Here is a 24,720-nt window from a genome sequence, read left to right as displayed (position 1 = left end):
AGCTAAAACCTTTAACGCTTGAGTCTTTAAAGCGTGAGCCTTTAGGGTTTGCAAATCTTTAAGGTTTAAAAGTCTTCAAGACTAGTCTTATAACAACACTATCATAGGGGCCCTCTAGTATCCTAATGGCATTTCTACGACGCGAAACTAAAACGAAACGCCGCAAAAGGTAGTCTGGCTAACATACACATAAGTATCTTATCTACATTTAGTTTATAAGCAAAAAATCTGTATTTATGGAATAAAAAGGCTTTTTATTTAATTTTTATTTATTTACATTACGTCAGATGCCGGGAAAGAAGGGCTTACAGGTTGAGTAGGTAGATATATACGACTGAGCGTAGCGAATCCAAAGTCTGTGAGCACTTTTCACGGGGAGGCATGTACAGTGCTTTTCTCAAACTTGCAATGAAATAGGCTAAGAAACTGATCCTAAAAATCTTTTTATTTTCCTTCCATTTTAAGAATTTTTCACACGCCGTCATGTATCTTACTTTAGATTGCGGGGCCAGTATGTTCTGCCTTCAATCGCAATACCGGAGGCGTATCTACACTTTAAAGCCACATCCACATCACTTTTTTGCAAACTTATTTTGAAATTTGAAAAAGCTTTTGATAAATGTTTGATAAGTCCGAGCAAACATATTTTTTATTACTTCCACCCTTAAACTTTTTATAAATCTGTTTGAGGTAACGTTTTAACCGGTGACATTTACCGCATTATAGTCTGGTAAAACCGGCCAAGAGCGTGCTGGGCCACGCTCAGTGTAGGGTTCCGTAGTTTTCCGTATTTTTCTCAAAAACTGCTGAACCTATCAAGTTCAAAACAATTTTCCTAGAAAGTCTTTATAATGTTCTACTTTTGTGATTTTTTTACACACTTTAGGAGCGATTACTCTCGTAAATATTAATATTATCAAACAATTTCAGTAAACCCTTATTGAATTTTAAATACCTATCCAAACAATGTATACACGTTGGGGTTTGAATGAAAAAAAAATCAGTCCCTACTTTTCATGTTGTCCCCACTTTTTATTTTACTACTTTGTCAGCGTGATTGATATACATATTGGTACCAAATTTCAGCTAAAGTGTTAACGGTCACTGAGATTATCCGCGGACGGACGGGGACGGACGGACGGACGGACGGTTTTTTTTTTCCGCGTTGTCGTAAGTACTATTATTTATTCTGTTGCGTTATGTCAAAATTTGACGTTTAGAAACAAATGACTGGTGTATTGCAGGCTTAGGGGTGTAATATACAGGGGTGTGATATGAAATTCCATTACATATCATCCTCACTCAGCGCACCAGATCTCGCCAACTATTACATACCCTAGAGGTGGCATTTTTGTAAATGTAATTTAAGTTAAACTTACAGTAGGTAGATCAATACATATTTATTTATTTTAACTATTTAATTAAAAAAAAAAAAAAGATACATAATTAGTACTCCCCCAGTCCCCGACCTAATTTGAAGTAAGATGGGGTAATATTAAAGGGTATTTATTTCGGGATAAGATATAAAGCCGCCCGTAAGGCTTCAGTGGCTTCACTATACGGAACATATACCCCCTTAACCCTCAACTAACCCTCAGAAAAAACCTTCAATCATCACCCACTTTACTTACGTCATGACAACATTTCATTGCAAGTTTGGGAATTATTTACAAATTAACCTAGCAAATCTTACAACTAAATATCAGCTAACACAAACAAACATTAATTAAAAAAAAAGCTAAAAATATAGTAAAAATATTTCCCCCAATTCATTCGCCTGCAGATTCGAAACCCCTCTATGAGAATAAAGAATGCTGGCGACATTTCCCTCTGTTAAGAAATTGCCAACCTATATTCTCTGGGCAAAGAAAGTTAAATCAGCCCTGGGGTCACCTGAGACGCCTACCAGCCGAACTAACACTTCCTTCACGAATTTTTTCGTGTCAGTCGACCACGGACCCAGTGTTATTTTGTATTGTATGTTAGATACTTTATTGAAGTATTACCCTTTCTAATCAGTTGTTTTCATTATGAATTCTAAACATGTAATAATAATTGCGTGTAAAGTTGTCACCAGCAGCAACGAATTCATATACTGGACATGTCTTCAGATGACCAAGTAAATACAAAAAGACTATCATAGCGAAAAAAAACATGAAACCACCAAACACTGTTGAACTACGGCTAGTAAAAACTCTTTTATAAATAATTTCGTTCCTGAATATAACAAAAGTTTGGGTTTGGGTAGCCTTAACTCTAAAAGCATACCGGTTTCAATCGGGACGATGGTGTTGGGATACGCATGAAATCCTGCCATTAGTGAATGTAAGTCAAAACAAAAAACTCCAGGTGAAAAAAACACACATCGTCAAATCATTTCATTCAGTTAGGTACGTCCCCAAAGTACAAATTACTGAAGTTGATGAACAAGTGCGTGTGATTCGAAAACTCGCACAGATTAGAAGTCTAGAAGCAACGTATCTTAATGCCTGACATAATTATATCAACTTCAGCCAGTTGTCTCCAAAGACACGGTAAAAATTCACAAGTAATATTATTACGTACTTTATAGTTTACTATCTGCAGTAAAATCCGTATCTTGCTATGGAGCTTAGTATTTGTGTACTGTCATGCTTACCGAAATTTATAGAAAATAAAATTTAAATATTGTTTGTCATCTACCAGCCGTCTTTAGAAACTAGCAAGTCCGTTTTTTATCAAGCCACATCTCCCCTCGGTTCACTCCAAAACATTTGAATAATTAAAAGCGCCTAATAATGGCAGGGCAAATAAGGCAAACCTTATAATGCTATGCATATTTTACTAACTAATTTGGTTCGTCGTGTCGATCCAATTACATCCTAGCCGTTCGTTCCATTCTCCCTCCCCTAGGTTATATTCAATATTCACCCAAGGGCCATTTTAAGCTGGAAGGTAATTAATGATAGGTAGTTATTACATTTTATGATTCAAATAACTTTAATGAAAATTAATAGTTATTATTATATATTTAAATAAAAAATATAATTATTGTAAGATATGAGATATGAGGTGTGGGGGAAGGGACCGGGAGAGGAAAACCGAAGAAAATGTGGGTGGACTGTGTGAGAGGAGAGGTGATATGAGACGAATGCAAGTGAACGATGAAATGACGTCTGATAGAAAGATGTGGAAGAAAAAGACATGCTGCACTGACGCCAAGTTGACTCCAACTACCCCAAGTAAGATCTGAGGAAACCGAATGAAGTGAAGAACATCGCAAATAGGGAATAAAACGCAAAACTTTGCACAGAGAGCGCCAGTTTAGTATATCAGCATTATCAGCAACTCAAGTTACGAGTAAACATTCATGAAACGTTATAAAATCAAAACATTAAAAATGCACACTTGCACCAGATTGGAACAATGTAACAAATTGCACAAATAAAGGTAACTTGCCATTTCTTCTTCCGACAATACGTTGTAGGTGGTGTATAGGTAAATAAATAAGATTATTGGCTAGTTTGCGGTGTAACTGAGCATACTTTTGCTGTTAGCGTTATTATTATTATTATTTATTGATAAACATGATTACATGACTTTACAGCTAACCATTGCGTCACGTATTAACTTAGGCTGATATTCAAGACCAGTTTCATGTTCCAATTATTTGTTTACTCCGTCACAGGCATACGGTTATGTTCAAAGGTTAAGAAGAAACTGACTGACTGACTGACATATCAACGCACAGCCGAAACCGCTGGTCCTAGAGATTCCAAATTTGGCATGTAGGTTCCTTATAAGGTGTAGAGGCGCACTTACAAAGGATTTTTCAAATGAATGAATATGAATTTGAAATGGGGGTCAAAGTTTGTATGGGAAAACCAGATTAGATTAGTACGCGGACGAAGCCGCGGGAAAAAGCTAGTATACCTATACATATAACAGAATTCACAGATAATAACTAATTGAAATCGACGTTCATTCACTAAAAATCATATTTCATACCTCTTCATAGGTTTTTGAATAGGAATCTTGCAGCGTCCTGTAAAATAAAATCACTGAGTTAGAATTTACAAAGTTCGTTAAACTTCGATTTTCGGCTTCGCCACCAGTGGACTCGTTTTGTCTTTGGTGTATAAGTCTTATCTATTTCAGTTCATAAGTTCATTAAAATGTATTTAAAAAATGTGTCTGTAAATACGGTTTTTATTATTATTCATTAGTTCCAGACCTTTGAGTAGCGTGCGCGAAACCGAAGCCAACAGACTGCACACAGAGTAAAGGGTCTACACCAAGCGGATGTTGCCCTTATCGTATTGTGTGATATGCATAATAATATTATGTCCGTTATAGAACTATAGACGCCATCAAACACCCAAGTTAGTAATAATGTGACTATACTAACAACTGTCTCACTGTCTCTTAATTTTATTTCAATAATTTCTGTTTATTCTACAAAACATCTAAAATAAAAAATCTAATACTTACTTGTTTAATTATGACAAATTATGACAACTCATTTTTTCTCCGGAAAACGGCACAAGAAATAAATACTGTCGCAGAAATAAAATAAATACTGTTTTGTACCTACTCTTTTCTGTTCTTATTGAAAGCGAAATTTAGAGCAAGAATCTTGTATACATTTATGTATATATAAGATTCTTGATTTAGAGTAAGTAATGGATAAGTGCGACTGAAGCAGTTTCCCAACAGTTGCGTTTCGTTCACCATGAAGCGTTAAAGGTGCGACCACACCGCTGCTTAAAAACGGCGACAGTACGGAATCACAGTGACTAATCGTATCCGTAGGTACCGTTTTTACCGCATGCTCGCCATACCGCTGCTCAAAAAACGACGACGATACGGAAACGCACGACGTGCCTCATACGAAAGAGCAGCGGTCCGTGGAGCATGCGGTAAAAACGGTATGGATCCTAGTGAGTATTATATTCTTTGGTATAGATACGATGGGTCACTGTGATTCCGTACCGTCACCGTTTTTTAAGCAGCGGTGTGGTCGCACCTTATAACTCTTTGAAAAAGAAGAAAGAGCATTTTCTTTTCCTGGTTCAAACAAATGCTCATAGTGACATCTTATCTATGTCAATGTTGACATAAGTGTCTAATACTGCTTTGACAATAGTGTCCAGTGAAAGCTAGTCAATTATATGGTAGTAGTGAGGCAATAAGAGGGCGTGATGAGTTATATGCTGCGGAGCGATCCCATGACGCAGTGCGACATGTTCCTGCCGCCCGATGCCGCCTTCATGGTGCTCGCGCATCTTGGCGAGATGGAGTGCGTGCAGTTCACTGATGTACGTAGTAACCATTAATGTAATAGCTTAACATATGGCAGTAAGCCAGCATGTTTATTTGCTATGGGTCATTTGTTTGCGACGAAACGCGTTCTCACTTTTTAATAACATAATTCCTTCCAATATTCAAGTCTCCTATCTGTGACCATGCACGCTAAGATACGGCTCAGTGTGCTGAGTCTTTGGCGAAATGACACTATAAACCTGAACTGCCAACTAACCCTCCTTTTCATTCGCGTGACTGGTTTGGTGCAAGGTTTCGTAGCTAACTCGCAAGCATAATTAGAATTGAAATCTATACTAATATTGTAAATGGGAAAGTGTGTGTGGCTGTTTGTTTGTCCTTCTTTCACGGCAAAACGGAGCGCCGAATTGACGAGATTTTTTAAGATAGTTGAAGGGATAGAGAGTGACATAGGCTACTTTTTGTCACTTTCTAACCACCCCACTTACCTAAACTGGGGGGTGGAGGTTTGTATGGAGCATTCAGCAAATTTTCGAATTTAACGCGAGCGAAGCCGCGGGCAAAAGCTAGTACGTTTATGTTTTTAATGTTATGTTTGTTAGTAAGTATTCAAAGTATTCATTTTTGATCGCATGTTGACGCTTTTAAGATCCTGCTTTGCACCAACTCCAAAACGTATCCGTTACTAGCACTTATTATTTTCAATATATTTTTAATGATTCTTTATTTTTATTTCAGTTGAATGAGGAACTCAATGCCTTCCAGCGCAAGTACGTTTTAGAAATATGCCGCATTGCCGAAATTGAGCGTAAACTTCGTTACATCCACGATAAGATGCGTGACGATGATATTCAGATACCAAAACTAAAGGGCAATCCTCCAGCTCTTGAGCTTCACGAGATCAATTCTTACGAGGTTTGTTAAAGAGTCCAGGCCCCATAGCCGAATGGCATTTCTGCGACGCGAAACGAAACGCCGCGAATGGTAGTCTGGCTCGTCTCGTCAATACGCAAGAGCAATAGAGATAGATAGCTACGAAAGAGATATTATCGTGAGCGTTTCGTGTAGACGAGGCTCCAAGGGGATGTTGGTTTACAAAAATAGCGCACCTCTTTCTGTCTTCTGATATATTGTATATTGTATAGATCCCAGACATGCTATAAACTGATGTTGCCAACCAGTTTTGTGGTCTCGCTCCCCCCACCTCGGCAGTTAAAGATGCCATACAAAGAAAAAACAATTTTCATCACACCCGCACTTTAAATGTGCTATTGCACGCAGGCGGAGCGTGACTTATAGAAAAATCGTTCTCCCAAGAGGGAATAATGAAATTTCTTGCATCGTACTTAACTTTTTTACATCTCTTAACATATTTTTTACATTCCAAATGTGATGAAAAACATTGTGTGTAACTCGCGGTGTATGAATATTACAAACTCGAGTATTTAAATCGCTCCGGCAAGCCGTCGCGATTCAACTTACTTTCGTTAGTAATATTCAACTTCCTCCCCTTGTTGCACAATGTACTATTTCATCCAACTATGCCGTGTGGGGTATCAAATGAAAGAGCTTATTGAGTAGTTCACGAATATATCTCTCATACTTCTCAATCAATAGTGGTTTAAAGTTAACTCGAAAATGGAGCATTTTCGTAAACTTTCTAATAAATTCTTAGAGAAAGTGTAAGAAATGTTATAGTATGCTATATAAAATATTCGTAAACTACTCAATAAGCCCTTTCGTTTCATATACCACACGGCATGGTTTGATGAAAAAACATTTTTCTTTGTTTGGCATCTTTAATTGCCGCGATGACCCTGAGGGGGACCACAAAACTGGTTGGCAACATGTGTTTATAGGATGTCTAGGATCCATACAATATATACCACAAGTCAGAATGAGGTGCGCTATTTTTGCAAACCAACATCCCCTTGGAGCCCTACACGAAACGCTCACGATAAAATCTCTTTCGTAGCTATCTGATTATGTAGTACCTAGTTTATGTTTAGAACTGAAGTTAAGTGTTAAGCTTTATCGTCCGATGTTTCTTCATTTTTTTTAACCGACCCTGTTATACGCGATTTTCGCATCCGACAACTTGAAACTTGCGTAGATACCTATGCCACACTAATGACAGCGTCCTTCTATTACAATCTGAGGATTGCTTTCATTGTACAGTCGCCATCAGATATATCTGACTTTTTTCTACCTATAACGGAATAAGGTCCATATATAGTGCCTTCATAGTGGGTTTTATCTAATTCCTGCTTTTCAGACCATCATTGAAAAATGGGAAAGAGTTGTTGTGGAGATGACCGCGAGCGTGACAACGATGCATAAAACTTATGCGGAATTGACCGAATTGTTTTACACGTTGACCAGCGTATCGGTGATGGTGGGCAATGCGGACCTGCGCACGGCTAACCTCGGGGTAATCAAACATGTCGCGTAAGTATACATTTTAAACCGACTCCAACTCTCAAATCTCAAGGGCGCTATGAAAGCTGTTCTGATGATGAGACCCTGGAGAAATCGAGGAAACTTATCAAATCTTAGAGGCATAATGACATATAGACTCTGTTCGGAAAGAGAAGAGTCGTGAAATGTATGGGGTCCAAGGTCCAATACATTCCACGACTCTTGACTTTCCGAAGACTCTATAGTGATTTTTAAGCTTTTTATTAAAACAGCATGCATTTACATTCAAAACAGCGACATTTGGTGATGTGGAATTGCTAAATAAATAAAATCTTGATATCAGTTTATACACATGACACTTTGCACTCACTGCCACTCAGAAAATCTGGAATGAGTCCAGTTGAGAAGCGTATCATGAAAAATATAATAAACCATTTTCTTCCTTTTCCTATGTGATTTTTTATAAAAAAATCTAAATAATCAATCAAGCGCAAACTCCTTGACATGTGCATCCCGACATTCGGTGCACAAACTTGGTCATTAACTAAGGCTCTAAAGTTGAAACGCAAGGTTTGCCAGCGAGCGATGGAGCGTAGTATATTAGGTGTTAGTAGAACTGACCGCATCAGAAACACGGAACTACGCTCCAGAACTGGAGTGGTAGATGTGGGCGTCAAGACTGCTAAGCTAAAGTGGGACGGCTGGACATGTATGCCGCATGCATCCGGAAAGGTGGGCCAAAATGATTACAGACTGGGAACCGTGAAACACCATAGACGGGGCATACCTGGGTTCGGGCAGACCAAAAAGGTGATGGCGGGACGACCTGGACACATTCTACCCAAGATGGTGAGAAAACGACGACAACAGGGTCGAGGGGAAAAAACGAGGAGAGGTCGTTGCCCAGCAGTGGGACACTAAAGAGACTAATTAAAAAAAAAAATTCGCAATTCGCATTTTCATCACATTAGACTCCCTTATAATAAACTAATGAATTACAACAAAGCACATTTTCTCAAACATGCAATGAAATATTGTCTTTACGTTCCTTAAAATGGGCTGGGAAGTATCGCTTTTTGGGCGCAACAACTCGAGAGGACTGTAAAGGGATTTCATATTATTTTTTAGGCCTAGGCCTGCAAAGTAATATTGTCCTTTAGAGCATTTTTTTTAAATTTCATTGTATGTTTGAGAAAAGCACTATACATGCCTCGGCGTGAAAACGGATTCCCGGCCTCGTATCCCTATCCGGCCTCGCTCGCACGCTCGCTCGGCCGTATATACCCACTTGGCCGGAAATCCTCATTTTCCCGGCCTCTGATGTAATGTACTATTTAAAATATGGTATGATTTAAAATTTTATTACATACTTATGAGGGGCACATTTTAGTACAGGTGGTAAGCTAAGCGCCGCCCAACAGCATCATCATGCAGCGGAGGACAGCGGCGGGCGGCTCACCGTGATCACGGGGCTCGTGCAGCGCAAGCGCTCGTACAACTTCCAGCTCATGCTGTGGCGGCTCTCACACGGCTGCGCCTTCTACAAGCAATCTGACGACGACCAAATATTCAAAGATCCCATGAATGTATGCTATCCTTTTTTAGTTTCATTGCCTAAGTGAATCAAGTTGGTCTTGTCACACGACGGTATCATACATCATGTCATCATCATTCGCCTGCCCTTAACTCAGTCATTTGGGGTCGGCGCAGCATGCCTTCCATACATCCATCCTCACCTAACAACTTCCATACTTCTGCAGGTAAATATATCGTCTGGACTAACCGATTTTCCATTTTTCATACTTCTCACAGCCGTTCTTACCTCATCCATACATATCTCCCTCACTGCACCCATGTTTATCGGCTTGTGATCCAGAATCGCTCTGCTCTAATCATTTTCTTCATTCATCAACCTTTGAAAGTATCGTTTCCAACGTTCTTTTATACTTTCATCAATCGTTACTTTCCTGCATCATTTTTCACTCATTTGACATGAGGTATGTCACGGGAATTCCTTTCTATCATTTTAGCAAGTCGATACAGTTGCTTTTCGCCTTCAGGACTATCTAAAGACTCGTAAAGTTCTTACATTGATCTGTCAACAGCAACTACTTACGTTTGGATCTTCTTAAGTTTTTGATGACTTTTTTAAATACTCAAGTATATGTCGCAGGGAAATGGCCAAAACAGAGATTTGATCAACTCTCTAAGGGATATGATCAAATCATGCAGGATGTCAAAATGACGAATCCATTTCATCATTTCTCTAGAAAATTTCAGTCATTTGACTAAATCCCTGACTCTGTTTAGTGAAATCACAAAATCGGCCAATAGACACGCTTTTGATTGTCATTTCATTTCACTAGATTTGTTTAGGGATTTGATAAAATCCCTGAACCACGACAGTAACTTGACGAAACGTACTCAAAAAGTCTTCTAGTTTTAACATTTCGCTAAACAAATTCAGGGAAATGATAAAGTCTCAACTGGTATATGGTGATTTGATCAAATCTCTGAACTGGTTTCGTGAATTGACGAAAGCAAGAATCTAATATATCCAATTTGATTTATTAAACTCTTGCCTTTGTCACTTGATTTGATTAAATTTCTAACTAGATTAGTGAAATAGTAAAATAAAATGTCAAAATAGGTATTAAACTTCTTTTTAAAACCAGCTATTTTAATCAAATACTAGGTGGTTGTAAACTGAAACATAATTATTCGTATGTCTATCAAAGAATATAATACATGTATATCCCATCATGGAAACCCTAGGGTATTCTGGACCTTTGGGAGCCATGCGCGGAACTGAAGCCAACATGTAGAGGCCCTTTTGGCACTTTAATGAAATGTAAGGTGTACAACAAGCAGATGCTGCCCTTGTCCGTGTCATGGGACGAACGCAGAGGCAGCACCCGCCAGGGTGTAAGGACTATTTGAGAGTTAATGGAATCTAAATCTAACAGAACTCCCCAGGAGCACGTGGATACGTGAGGTCGCTGTTCCCCAACAGCTCGCCACAAGCTGCCCCGCATTGACTGACTGCACTGGTAAAATTAGTGGGCGATTTCTTTACAGCACTCATTGTACCCTGTTATCTGATCCATGAAGACATTTTAAGTAAATGAATCCGTTTAAAGAGTTTTTTTTCTATAAATACGAAAAAAATTAGAATAAGTGAAAAAACAAAGCTAAAAATGTTTCATTTTTAATTATTTTCTTTTTTATTAAAACATTTTGACTTTTCACTGAACTTGTTTAGCGAAATGATAAAACTAGTTGACTTTATAAGCTCCTTTCGTCAAGTTACTGTCGTGGTTCAGGGATTTTATCAAATCCCTAAACAAATCTAGTAAAATGACAAAACGTGGCGTGTCTGTTGGCCGATTTTGTGAATTCACTAAACAGAGTCAGGGATTTAGTCAAATGACTGAAATTTTCTAGAGAAATGATAAAATGGATTCGCCATTTTGACATCCTGCGTGATTTGATCGTATCCCTTAGAGATTGATCAAATCTCTGTTTTGGCCATTTCCCTGCGACATATAATTATATTGTTTTTCCCGTCATCCCAAAGTACCACATTTTACGGAGTGCTACAATTGGAACAGTTTTGATTGTGTCACATTTCATCTTATTTGCATGTGTCTTTAGAATTCTGACGTCCGCAAGGTAGCTTTCCTACTAGTTATACAAGGAGAGGAGTTGTCTAACCGTATGAGGAAGGTTTGCGATGGATTTCGATGCGATCTGTACCCGCTGCCACCCACCGCGTCGCAGAGGGCGCAATCCGAATTGCAACTTAAATCGAAGATTGGAGACTTAGCACTGGTAATTTGGATGTACTTACTTACTGTTGACTTTAATATTATTGTTAAATTATGGGTTAGTTCGCTCGCTTAGAATGTGAGACGATCGGGCTGTCAAGAGAGCGTTCTTGGGTCGACCGACTGGTAGCCGTCCGGTGGGTCCGCCCAGGTATTGCCGGGAGGACAGTGTGGCGGCGGATATGCGTCAGCTTTACGTCAGTGACTGGCAAGAGACTGCGCCAAGATTCACTTTGGTTCACCAACATAACATTTATTGTATGATTGTCTTCTGTAGTATTTATAGTATTTGACATAAAAAAACAATATTTTTACATTTTGGGTATTAAAAGTGTATGATGTCTACGTATTTCGTATAATTTTTTATTTAGCTTGGCCACCGAAAACCGCTGTCAGCGATGTAATTAGTGACGTCATCGAATGCGAACCTTACTGCATGTCAAAACAATCTCACTGGCGTATTGAACTTTATGCCTTCATACTCAAATATTCAGAAAATGTTGTTTTCGAGTAGAATGACCTGATGCACAGATAAGATAATCTATAGATACATGTTGTTTTCGCCTGATTACGTAAAAGTGTACTTTAAAAATATTTCTTGCTGTTTTTAAGTCATTATAAAATATGGTAATATTTTATTTCGGTTAATTAGACATGCAGTACTTAATCATATAAGGCAGACTTTAAAAGGGGTCAAGTAGCCTATACTCGTAGTTAGTTTTTAACCCCCGACGCAAAAACGACGGGGTGTTAAATAAGTTTGACGTGTCTGTCTGTCTGTCTGTTTGTCCGTCTGTCTGTCTGTCTGTCTGTTTGTCTGTCTGTCTGTGTGTGTGTCTGTCTGTGGCATCGTAGCTCCCGAACGGATGAACCGATTTAGATTTAGTTTTTTTGTCTAAAAGCCGAGTTCGTCGGGAGTGTTCTTAGCCATGTTTCTTGAAATACGGTCTACTTATGTCGCGGTCGGGGGTTTTTTCAAAATTTTAATTTTGTGGTTAGGTTATTTATATAGTTACGTAGGTTATATTAGGGATAGGGGTGCTAGTCGCCTGTATTATCATCTATATAATTTGATGTTTACAATGAATAATTAATTACCTAATTATGATTTCAGAACGATTGCGATATCTTATAGACGGTTGCCTTACAGTTTTTATATTTTATAGGTGTTGGAAAAGACCAAATTTCATCGTTGCATGATAATGCGCACGATGTCCAAGGCTTACCCAACATATATATTAAGACTCAGAAAGGCTAAAGCGATATACCATACTATGAATTTTTTTACCGTTGATATCACCAAAAATTGTTTGATTGGTGAATGTTGGATCCCCACCTCAGATTTGGGGCGAGTACAAGCAGTATTGGATATGAGCTCGGTAATATAATATTATAATATTATGTAATATAATATTATATGCAGTAAGTAAGTAGGTAGTTTTAAGAAAAAGAAGCACTGCATTCTACTCGACCACTTGAAGACTAGCGCATTAAAAAAAATGTACTTCAGTTATTTGTGAATTTATTAAGATATTATCGCCAATCATTATAGTTATATCTTGAAAGTGTAGGTGCAGGCCACAGAACTAGATTTAGATAGAGTCGAGCGAGCGTGTCAGTTTTTGTACTGAAGTTGTTACTTGCCTGTAATTTTAAATATCGTCATGCACTACTTTTAAAAAAACTTGTATCTTCGTCTGTCAATGAAAAGAAAATTGTAGTAGGTAAGTATGTATGGAATGCATATAGATTTACTGCGTTTTAACATTGAGGAGCAGCGTGAGATACGAGATTTTTTCAAAGTAGTGACGATATGTCTCAGGCACTTTTCATAATTTTTTTTTTGTTGTAATTACTTCAACTTACAAAAATTGACTCCCGAAAGCTGCAAGCTGCGATTAAAGACGGACAACTCAGTGGATTTTACTTAGTTAATTTGACACGCTTAGTAGACTAGATAGTATATTCGCCGTCAACAGAAATTATCAACAATGTAAACAAACTATTATATAAAATATCAATATTTTAGCACAATTTTGTTATTTTAAAGGTAAAGGATCATAATGTGAGATGAATTGATTAAATAACACACGGATTTAGCCAGTATCTGATAAGTTAGAATGGAAACTAAATATATTTTGACGACAAGGTTTGTTTACATTGTCCACAAATTCTATTGACGGCAACTTTAGATACGTTTGCTTGATCTATGGTATATATGACATCTGTGGTGCAGGCTCTCTGTCCCGTCCGAACTTTAATTAACGTCAAAAATTTCCGTATCAAATTTTACGATCCATACTAATATTATAAATGGGAAAGTGTGTGTGTCTGTTTGTTTGTCTGTCTTTCACGACAAAACATAGCGACGAATTGACGTGATTTTTTATGTGAAGATAGTTGAAGAGATGGAGAGTGACATAGGCTACTTTTTGTCTCTTTCTAACGCGAGAAAAGCCGCGGGCAAAATCTAGTACGATATAAATCGGGTAGATCTGACTGTCACAAGATAAGTTCCTTTAAACAATAACACCACATTTAAGATTGATACAATATAAAACTTACTTAGAATCAGGCCATTAAGCTTCGCAAAGCTCTATTAAGTAGGTATTCCAAGTGGTCAGAAACTTTTCTCTTCCGGTGAACTCGGCTCCGTTCACCTCAGCATTTCTATTAAGACTATTCCTATTATTTATTCAGTGGTTTTTGCAGGAGAAAATGGCAACCTCTGTGCCGTGTTTCATGTCCAAGCTGTCAACTCACGAAACACCCCCTACTTTCCATCGCACCAATAAGTTCACATACGGCTTTCAAGCGCTTATTTCGGCGTATGGTGATTCTACTTACAGGGAATTAAATCCAGGTAACAATTTTGAATGATTTTCAACTTTGGTATCCACCCGCTATCTTCAGTTACGCGAAGTAGTAGACTCCATTGCAGCTAAGCCAAGAAGAAGGCTTTGTAGTAAATAACATTAAAAACATAATGTTTAAGTCATGAAATATTAACATTTAGGGTCGGTTGCACCAAACCGTCTGTCACCGTTAAAGCGTTCGTTAAATTTGATTGTATGGGAAGTTCCATAAACGTCTGCTGCGTGACGATGATGTGTCTGTCAAATGTGGTTGATGCAACTGGCCCTTAATTGCGGGTTCCTCGTAAGCACCTTGTAATCTTTGACGCATTCATTGTCACCGAGGCATACATGGCTTTTTCTTACTTTTACCCAGTGCCTTTTAAGCGCACGTTGGTAATTCAGTGATTTTATTACTTACTTTTGACTGTGTGAGAGTCTGTTTAGCTCACATGTGTGTTTGGGCACACAGCAACATGCGACACCTGGCGAATGTCTAGGAAAAGAGGGAAGCAGTGAGTGTATTCCGAAACGACAATGAGGTCGTTTTTTTGTGTTCGAAAGAAAACCACTTTAATTTTATATCAGGACCCGTTCCTTTAATTTTATCATTGACTTGATTATATTTATCCTTCAGGTCTCTACACAATAATAACTTTCCCGTTTCTCTTCTCATTGATGTTTGGCGACCTGGGCCACGGGTTGATCATGCTCTCAGCTGCTGCGTGGATGCTTGTTAATGAAAAAAAATTCATGACAGAGAGGTCGGACAGTGAGATATGGAATATCTTTTTTGGCGGTAAAATAAAATTATGGTATTAATGAAATGTAATGGGGTAGACCGGTCAAAATCTTTTTCAATCCCTAGAATTGTGTCTGATTTTTAGACGAAAGCCATATTTCTTAAATAACACAAAACTTGCAATTAGTAGAGGCAAGCTAGGGTGCCATCTATGCATTATGCAAGTATTTGACAGTAGTCAACCCCATCGAGTTAGCTACGTCACCAAGAAAATTATTTTTCAGGACGATACATAATGCTGCTGATGAGTTTATTCAGCATTTACGCTGGTTTTGTGTACAATGAATGTTTCTCAAAATCCTTTACACTGTTTGCTCCTGGTTGGAGAGTGCCACACACGTACGCCCAATTAGTTGAACAGGAGTCTTTTCTTTTGGAACCCGGGGACCACACTCACGCTTACATCTTTGGAAAGGATCCAATTTGGGAAGTAAATATGAGATTTTTAACTATTGATAACTTTAATAAGTTGCGGAACAATACTCAAAATATCAATTTAATGAAACTGAATGAAAAAACTTGTTTGAATTGTTCGATGAGTTACTGTGGAGAGTAACAGTAGATGATATGATACTCGATGAGTTACTATACTAGATTACAGTTGATCAATCGATTGATCAACTACCTACTTGACGTGTGATGTGTGATCGTATTCTTATTTCCACATAAATGGGGCGTGATAAGGTAGGCAAAACACCTAGCTACTCTAGAAGTAAATACGAGGAATCTAGAACTAGAGCCTGTTGCATTCTTGTCAATTTTTCGTCAATCACAAATCGTGATATCAAGTTTACACCTTTAAAGGGGAGTTGTAATTTACCATAGATTTGCTAAATATTGAACAAAATCAAGTTTCTCCTCTTGACACGAGTTTACAGACCATGTTCGCGGTGAAACATTAGTTTAGGGTTTAGGTACCTACTCAAAACTGCTTTCCTATCTAGGATAAACAACAAGTTAGCCCTGCCTATTGGTAATGGATAAATAAGTAGTAATAGTTACATATCCAGCTTAGCCCATTCCGTCATAAACAACAACATCACTCACACGAAAAGGATGTGTAAATGCCAAAATGAAATTTAGTTATGATGAGTTACTTGACTAGGCAAACTTTCAGTGTGTGTAGTGTAACGAACATTGTAGAATTTGAATTTATTGTTTATTTGATTAACGTGTAACTAAACTTTCCAATGTTACATTTCCAGTTGGCGAAGAATAAAATTCTATTCGAAAATTCACTGAAAATGAAAATGTCTATAATTATTGGAGTTACCCATATGATATTTGGATTAACTCTTAGTTTTTTTAACTTTACGTGAGTTGTTCTCTTAGCAGAGTTTTTAGTTTTAAGTAGTTAAGATACATTCAATTAGAAGCCGTACCAGTGCTCGATAATGTACTAATAGATGCCACTTTCAATCTTAAAGTGGCAACTGTAAGTAATCAGGATGTACCTGCACTTTTAAAAACTTTGCCCCCGCATAATATATGTGTAGTTCATATATTATGCTGGTGGCATCTATTGGGGTCAAATCGTTCAGAGACAGGGCACTTTGTTCAACTACTGGGAATTCGCACCCCTTTATAGGATATAGTATCTTTTATTATTATTTATTCTAAACTTAATTAAATGCAGTAAGCACATAACAAATAAAAGTTGTTGAAAATAATTAGTTATTATAGAAAAAAAAATCAAAGTTTGTCAATTCGCTTAACTGTTCATCTTTTAGTGACTTTGACTAGTTTGGTTGGCGTTTCACATTAAAATGCTGTTGGTGATGATTAACAATATTTGGGTAAATGTTGATTATGCATATAGGTGACATTTTCCTTTAATAGGATAGCAAATAGGCTTGTGCCGTTTCGTTCGTTGATCGGAGCGCTCCGATCTCGTTCAATCCCCACGAACTAGTTCGCTCTTTTAGGTCTTTTGCTCATTTAGTTCAGTCAGACCAGCGACCACTACGGTCGGAAAGATCAAAACGAATAGTGTCAAAATGATACGAATAGTCCACAGATAATAACATTTCGGGCCAAAAGGTTGTAAGTAATCGAAGCCAAATATGAAAACTTGACGTTTTTCTATTGCTCTCGCTCTCGCTCGGCGCAGTCACACACTCGTTCTCGTTCCGAACCGCACGGAAAGATTCAGTTCATTTCGGTCATTGATGATATTTTTAACCGCCTTCCAAATCTCAAGGGAAGGGGTTCTCAATTCGTCTGTATTTTTTTTTGTTTTTTTTTTTAATGTTTGTTCCTCGATATCTCCGTCATTACTGGACCGATTTCGAGTTTTTTTTTTGATTGAATGTATATGCATACAGATTGGTCCAATTTTTCTCAGAACCCAGTTCTGGTGGTGGGATCTTGGAGAAATCGAGAGAACTCCTCAAATCTGAAAGGCATACATATGGTGATTTTTGTGTTTTTAAAGGAACAACATGAATTTACGTACGGAACAGTGACATTTGGTGCAGTGGAACTCCTGATGATGGTCAGAATGGAACTCCTCAAATCTGAACGGCACACTTATAGTGACTTTGGTATTTTTATAAGAACAGAATGCACTTACGTCAAAAACAGTGACATTTGGTGCAGTGGAACTGCTGATGATGTCAGAACGGAACTGCTCAAATCTGAACGGCACACTTATAGTGACTTCGGTATTTTTATAAGAACAGCATGCACTTACGTCCAGAACAGAGACATTTGGTGCAGTGGAACTGCTGATGAAGAGTGAGCCGCCCTTGGTTAGAGTTCCGTTCTGATAATCATTCTCATCTGTAAGTAGGTACTTCAAAATCATCCAAATTTCAAAATTGGTTCAGAAATGACGGAGATATCGAATAACAAACATTAAAAAATATACAGACGAATTGATAACATAATCCAACATTTGAAAGTATTTATCACCAGAACCCCAAAGGAAGGCGGTTTTTTTTCTTAAAAATATATTTTTCTTAAAAATTATATTCCTAACAGTTCATAGTTCGTGAACGACACAAGCCTAAGTAATAGCAAAAAGTAAAATGTTTGGTTATCATTTAAGATTAAATTGATACATACTGCTTTTGGTGGTCATTTACTTTTTTTAGTGGTAAATGTTTTTTTTAGTATGAAATTTTTAAATTTGGTGATCAGTGAAACATGAGTCCATTATAAGTTATAAGTAACTAAACATTTTCTTCCTTTTCTTAGGTGATGTTTTTATTAATTATATTAAGTAGTTTGAATTGTCTTTTTACATCTTTTTTCCTGTTTTTCAGGTTTTTTAAAAAAAAAAGATATTTGATTGTTCTGCAGTTTATACCCCAAATACTATTTTTGCTGTGCATATTCTTTTGGCTAGTCATTTTAATCTTCTTTAAATGGTTCAAATATGGCGGTGCATCCCGTAAGTAGCTCTATATAGTTCTTAAACACCATTTTGATGATAGGACGTGTACATATATAAATAACTGATGATAAATTGCGTAAGCAAGCTACATTATCACAATGTCTCGAATGTTTATCGCCCCATGAAATTTCACGTCTTTCTCTAGAGACCTATAAGGCCTGCTTTTTTTGTAAGCTAATTCTGTTGCTAAAGTGTGAATTGTTAAAGCCCCCAGTGTAAAGGAAGGGCAAGGCTGCGCGCCACTGGTGCTGATCCTGTTTATCGACATGGTACTGGTGTCCACGTCGCAGCCGGTGGCGCCCGAGTGCGACGCCTATATGTTCGACAAGCAGCAGATCGTGCAGCAGTCGCTCCTGTTAGTGGCCGTCATCTGCGTGCCGATCATGCTCTTCGGCCCTCCCTGCTTCGCGGCGCAAGTTGCCAAAAAGAAGAGAAAGCAGTTACTGGTAGGCGTATTAAGTATTATAAAACAAAAAACTGAAGTACAGGCCCCGTAGCCGAATAGTATTTCTCCGACGCCAAACGAAAACGAAACGTAGTCCGGCTCTGTCGCGCCAATACGCAAGAGCGATAGGGATAGATAGATATCTACTAGCGTTTCGTTTCGTGAGCGTTTGTGCCATTCGGCTACGCACCCAGTACGTGTTACGTGTAATTAGTTAGTGTTGTATCTAGTCCGATAGTTTTATGGAAAACAAGATCCTGTCTGCAAATGCGTAGTTAGTTTATGAAAGGTAAGGGAACTCCTGGATTATATTATAAATCATTTATTAGTATGACAAAAATACAATCGTTCGTATATACCAAAGACATATATAACTTCGTATAGACAGATAAAGTCTAAGAAAAAAACGTACCTCAGTACCATACCGAAAAAGGTACGGAACGGAGGCCTAGATGGCATTACACCTTTGGGGTACGCTCAGCTAGATGGCGCTAATATTAATATTTGACATTTTAAAACATATTAAGCAAAGACATAATTAAAAGGTTTAACTATAACACGATTTTTTGTGTATTTATTGACGGTAGGTTTAGGTAGTCTGAAACTGAAATACCTGTAAAATTCGTTTTAGATGCTTTGTGCATATAAAAGTATGATACAGATTATGATGAAATAATATTACAATTTCAGAAAAAAATACCGAACGAGGAGTACGACTCAGAGGCATATGCGAAGTGGATGCATGAAATGGAGGAGGCGTCGGAGTCGTTTAGCGACCTTATGATCCACCAGGGCGTGGAGACCATCGAGTTCGTGCTCAGCACCATCTCGCACACCGCCTCCTACCTGCGGCTGTGGGCGCTGTCGCTCGCGCACGCACGTTAGTGTAGTAGTAGTGACCTCATGATCCACCAGGGCGTGGAGACCATCGAGTTCGTGCTCAGCACCATCTCGCACACCGCCTCTACCTGCGGCTGTGGGCGCTGTCGCTCGCGCACGCACGTTAGTGTCGCTAGAAGTCTATTTATTGGAATTCCCTCCTGTGTTATCATACGTTCCCAAGAAAAACGACTACGTTATATTATCCATACTTAAGTACATAGTACCCGTTGATCCCAGAATTAAGAAATTAACAATAATCTCAACATCTATGCGTGCCTAGCATAGATTTTAAATATAAAACATTTATGAGCAAATTGAACATTTTTATTTAAAGTTGCACCTACCAAAAACATGTGATTGAATTGGTAGTACAAACAAAAAGTAACAGAATTAGGAATCCATACTAATATTATAAATGGTAAAGTGTGTGTGTCTGATTGTTTGTCCGTCCTTCACGGCAAAACGGAGCGACGAATTGTCGTGATTTTTTAAGTGGAGATAGTTGAAGGGATGGAGAGTGACATAGGCTACTTTTTGTCACTTTCTAACGCGAGCGAAGCCGCGGGCAAAAACTAGTATAATATAAATTATTTGTTAGAAGCAAAACTATGTCTAAAAATGAAAAAGGTTGCGATTCTCAATGGAAAAATACGTACACGTTCTAAAATATAAAATGCAAGTTAGCTGCACAACTTTAAATATAAATGCCCTTTTAGCATTTGTTTCAAATATTTTACAATCGTATTGTGACCAAATGGACAAAACAAAGTCGATAATTTCTAATTTACATATTTGGTATTTCAGAATTGTCGGAAATGCTCTGGGGTATGATTTTCTCCAAGATGGCCCTTACTGATCATTCCTTAATGGGAGCGTTTAAGATCGTCGTCGTGTTTATAGTTTGGGGGACGTTTACCTTAAACATTCTGGTGCTGATGGAAGGCTTGTCTGCATTCCTGCACACGCTGCGTTTGCATTGGTAACTCAACAATTTATACACATACAGTACTTTCAGAAAGAAACATACACAGTATTTTTTTATGTCCGTTTATTTTGACAGTGCTTGCCAAAGCTTATTTATTCAAAGCCAACGTTTTCCTAGCTATCTCCGTTTTAAAAAATGTTTTCTACAATAAACGTAAAATAAAACACATACAAAATATTTAATTAGCTATTCTGAGAGTGCCACTGCTTCTGGTAGAAAATTCATGACGGTATAGCAGGTGATTATACTTGTGGTACATTTCAAATCATAATGTGCGTTCCCATTGAGGGTCCACGTTAGAATTTCAAGCTTTTGAATGTGTCAGTCTTTAGTAAAAGTTCTCAAACGATTGTAAATTCAACCAATAATTTGTAAAAGTAGGCACTTAAAAGTTACATTCGGTTGAAGGTGGACCCTCAGTCGTGCATGTCAGGTATCCATATTTCATAATCCACTTCAAATTTACAACTTCTGTAAATGTCTACTCTTAGTAAAAGATTTGTAAAACTAATTTCATTAATTGTGACTCCTTTCTACTAACTCAAATACGAAAAATGGCCAGCAGAAGGTGGTCCCTCAATCGATCGCGATAAGTTCGCATTAAGGGAAAACAATAGTATTATTTAAAACATAGGTGTGACTGAGCGTTAATAAAAGTACCTACTCGAATCATTGTAAATTCAGGCTTTAGTTTGTAAAAGATGCCATTCTAAGAATCAATCTATTAAAGGTGGTCCGAAACGTTTGTCATCAATTTACGTAACATTTGGTTGTTAAATAGACAATTGCTATAGTCTACTCGTTAGTAAAAAATATTTACTAACTATTGCTCCATCGATCATACGATAAGACCCCCTGTCTTTAGACCATTTACGAAGTGTGGTTAATTGCCGCAGCGAAGGTGTTAAAGCCGAATATACTTACTCGGCCTGTAAGCCCTTCTTTCCCGGCATCTGACGTAATGTACTATTATATAATTATCCAACAAATTCCTAATGTGTGGTCACCTGGTCCGTCGTATTTCTTCGCAGGCGTTTGATTATTATTTAAAGTAAAACGGTACATTAGTTTTAACTGATCGATGGAGCAATAGTTAGTAAATATTTTTTTCTACTTGTCGACTGTAATCTGTCAATTAGGACACCACAGACTAAACTATAAGTGCCAACTTTTCAGTGTTGGATATTATGGCAGTTCCGACTCAATTATAATAAGCTCATTATAGTTGACTTTAGTTAACTGTAATAATTTCAAAAATAGAACTTCATACAATTTTTATACTAATTTGCGATACCTGGCAAATTTTCCTGCATCTGAAACACATTTTTTTTTATCTGTCGCGTTGTCGGCCAATCAGAGACGGTTATTACAAACAATTGGTTGCTAGGTAATTCGATGTTGATACAACGGTGAACGACTCTATTAACATTAATTTTAACTTGCATGAATGATGATATTTCCGTCCATTGATGATGAAGACGATGACTCGTAGAAAAAGTATTGTATACAATAGTGATATAATTAAGCTTTTCACTCTCGTACCGTACTCAGCAAGCTTCGTGGCCTAAACATGGTACTCGACTGAAAAGCTTTGTATTATATCACGATTGTATAAAATACTATTTATTAAGGGGCTGACAACACCCAATTGCTCAAAATTGATGTTACTTGCGCAGTTTTTTAAGACAAACTATAAGTTTTAATAAGGCAAGTAAATTATATGTTATTATTCATTATATTTCAACGAACATAGCCGTACTCGATACACGATTTAATGAAATCGGCTCGATAGAAAAAAATTGCAAAGATTGGTCTCGAGTTCGTCATTAAACGGTTCTATGTCGTTCAATTATTCACTTAGTTGTCTTTAATTAATATTACAATAACAAAAATATACATATCTAAAACACTAACGAAACATTTTACACAAATAATGCATCTTTATATTTTATTATTTTTCTATACTTTTCGTACCTAGCCGCCCTGTACGCTAGCGTCAAGTCAAGGCCATTGGGTGTTGTTAGCGTCTTAATGAGTAGACTATAGCAATTGTCTATTTAACAACCAAATATTACGTAACCTGATTTATTTTTATGACAAACGTTTCAATTGAGGGACCACCTTTAATCGATTGAAACTTTTAAATGGCATCTTTTACAAATTAAAGCTTGATTTTACAATGATTCGAGTAGGTATTTTTACTAACGCTCAGTCACACCTATATTTTAAATAATACTATTGTTCTCCCTTAATGTGAACTTATCGCGATCGATTGAGAGACCACCTTCTGCATGCCATTTTTTCGTATTGAGTCAGTAGAAAGGAGTCACAATTAATGAAATTAGTTTTACAAATCTTTTACTGAGAGTAGCCATTTACCACAGAACTTAATTTAGATAGAAGAAACAAATTCATATATTTGTATAGGGGCCGAGCGTGTCAAATTTTGTAGTGAAGTTGATTCTTGCCTGTAATTTTAAATATGTCTCAGGCTCTTGATTGTTCATAATTTTTGTGTTGTTGCAATTGAATATCACGTAACGAGGTATTTTTATGTTTTGGTTGACTTCAACTTACAAAAATTGACGCCCGAAAGCTGCAAGCTGCGAGTAAAGACGGACAACTCAGTGGATTTCACTGAGTTCATTTGACACGCTAAGTAGATACGTTTGCTTGATCTATGGTATAGGTATATGACATCTGTGCCATTTACAGAAGTTGTAAATTTGAAGTGGATTATGAAATATGGATACCTGACATGCACGACTGAGGGTCCACCTTTAACCGAATGTAACTTTTGAGTGCCTACTTTTACAAATTATTGGTTGAATTTACAATCGTTTGAGAACTTTTACTAAAGACTGACACATTCAAAAGCTCGAAATTGGATTGGATGGGAACGCACATCAAATCAATGTAAAACATTCGAAATACGTAGTATGTGTATACAAATATTATCTAGTAGTTTTAGTGGTGTGGTTAGGACCAAAAAAGCAAATACAAATAACACAACCATTTTTATAGGTGTTTGGTGTTTGCCAGTGGTCGGTAACGGCACATCTCGGACACTGGCGATCAAATATATGAAAAAGGCGCGTTCCTAGCACACACTCTAAAGCTCGTGTAGGTGAACGCGTACCATACTTGTATGAGTGAGATATGACAGGTTGACTGTTCGCGTTTTTGACAGGCGGTAACTGTGAGGTAACCGAGAGGGGGTGGGCGGCGCTTTCAGCGGGGAGCGGGAGTCCATACTGTACGATAGTACTCTTTGTACGATAGACAACCGTCGTGTTAACTTGTGTTTGGCATGTTTGGTGTTTGCGGCAAATACCAGACGTGGGATCGAGCCGCTATTCACTAGGCGCACGACTGGTGCTGCCCTCATTTAGTAGGTTTTATAATGTAAACTATTATGGAATAAAATAGTTCCAACGGTCACCGCTGGTATAAATGTTGGATACGTCTGTAAAATGACGTGTAATTATATCAATCAGCGCCACTCCGTCACGCAACTCATGCACGTTAAGATAAGATTCAAAATTAAAAAAAAAAGCTTAGACTACAATAGTTTAAAAAACGCGGAGGTACCTAATATGTTACAATGTTTTGATTTGGTGAACTGATTACGATACATGCATTTTCATGACATTATTGCCTTTCAGGGTGGAGTTTATGAGCAAGTTCTTCATGGGCACTGGTGTTATGTTCAAACCGTTTTCCTTTGAAGCGTTATTCTCCGATGCCGTTAAGGATAAAACGGAAGTCTGTCCCAGTATGAAGACTTTTGAATATTAGGTGTAGTTATTGTCTTTCTTACTCCTTACGGTATTCAACTATCCTTAAC

General features: G+C 37.6%; 1 protein-coding gene across 1 annotated transcript; it reads left to right on the top strand.

Annotated features, from left to right (window-relative positions):
- Positions 1–5,180: 5,180 nt before the first annotated feature.
- On the top strand, positions 5,181–24,720 carry LOC125240478 (V-type proton ATPase 116 kDa subunit a1-like). The gene is made up of 15 exons (XM_048148371.1): positions 5,181–5,297; positions 6,001–6,177; positions 7,538–7,710; positions 9,071–9,266; positions 11,335–11,511; positions 12,674–12,886; positions 14,220–14,370; positions 15,000–15,161; positions 15,389–15,594; positions 16,370–16,479; positions 18,431–18,558; positions 18,769–19,007; positions 19,697–19,886; positions 20,693–20,867; positions 24,539–24,720. Exons 1-15 carry the CDS (start codon positions 5,181–5,183, stop codon positions 24,669–24,671), a joined length of 2,547 nt encoding a protein of 848 aa, XP_048004328.1. The 3' UTR covers positions 24,672–24,720.

The sequence above is a fragment of the Leguminivora glycinivorella genome, chromosome Z (genome assembly GCF_023078275.1).
Source record: "Leguminivora glycinivorella isolate SPB_JAAS2020 chromosome Z, LegGlyc_1.1, whole genome shotgun sequence".
NCBI classification, from domain to species: Eukaryota; Metazoa; Arthropoda; class Insecta; order Lepidoptera; family Tortricidae; genus Leguminivora; species Leguminivora glycinivorella.
The sequence above is the reverse complement of the archived record's forward strand: the minus strand, read 5'-3'. Positions and strand labels throughout refer to the sequence as shown.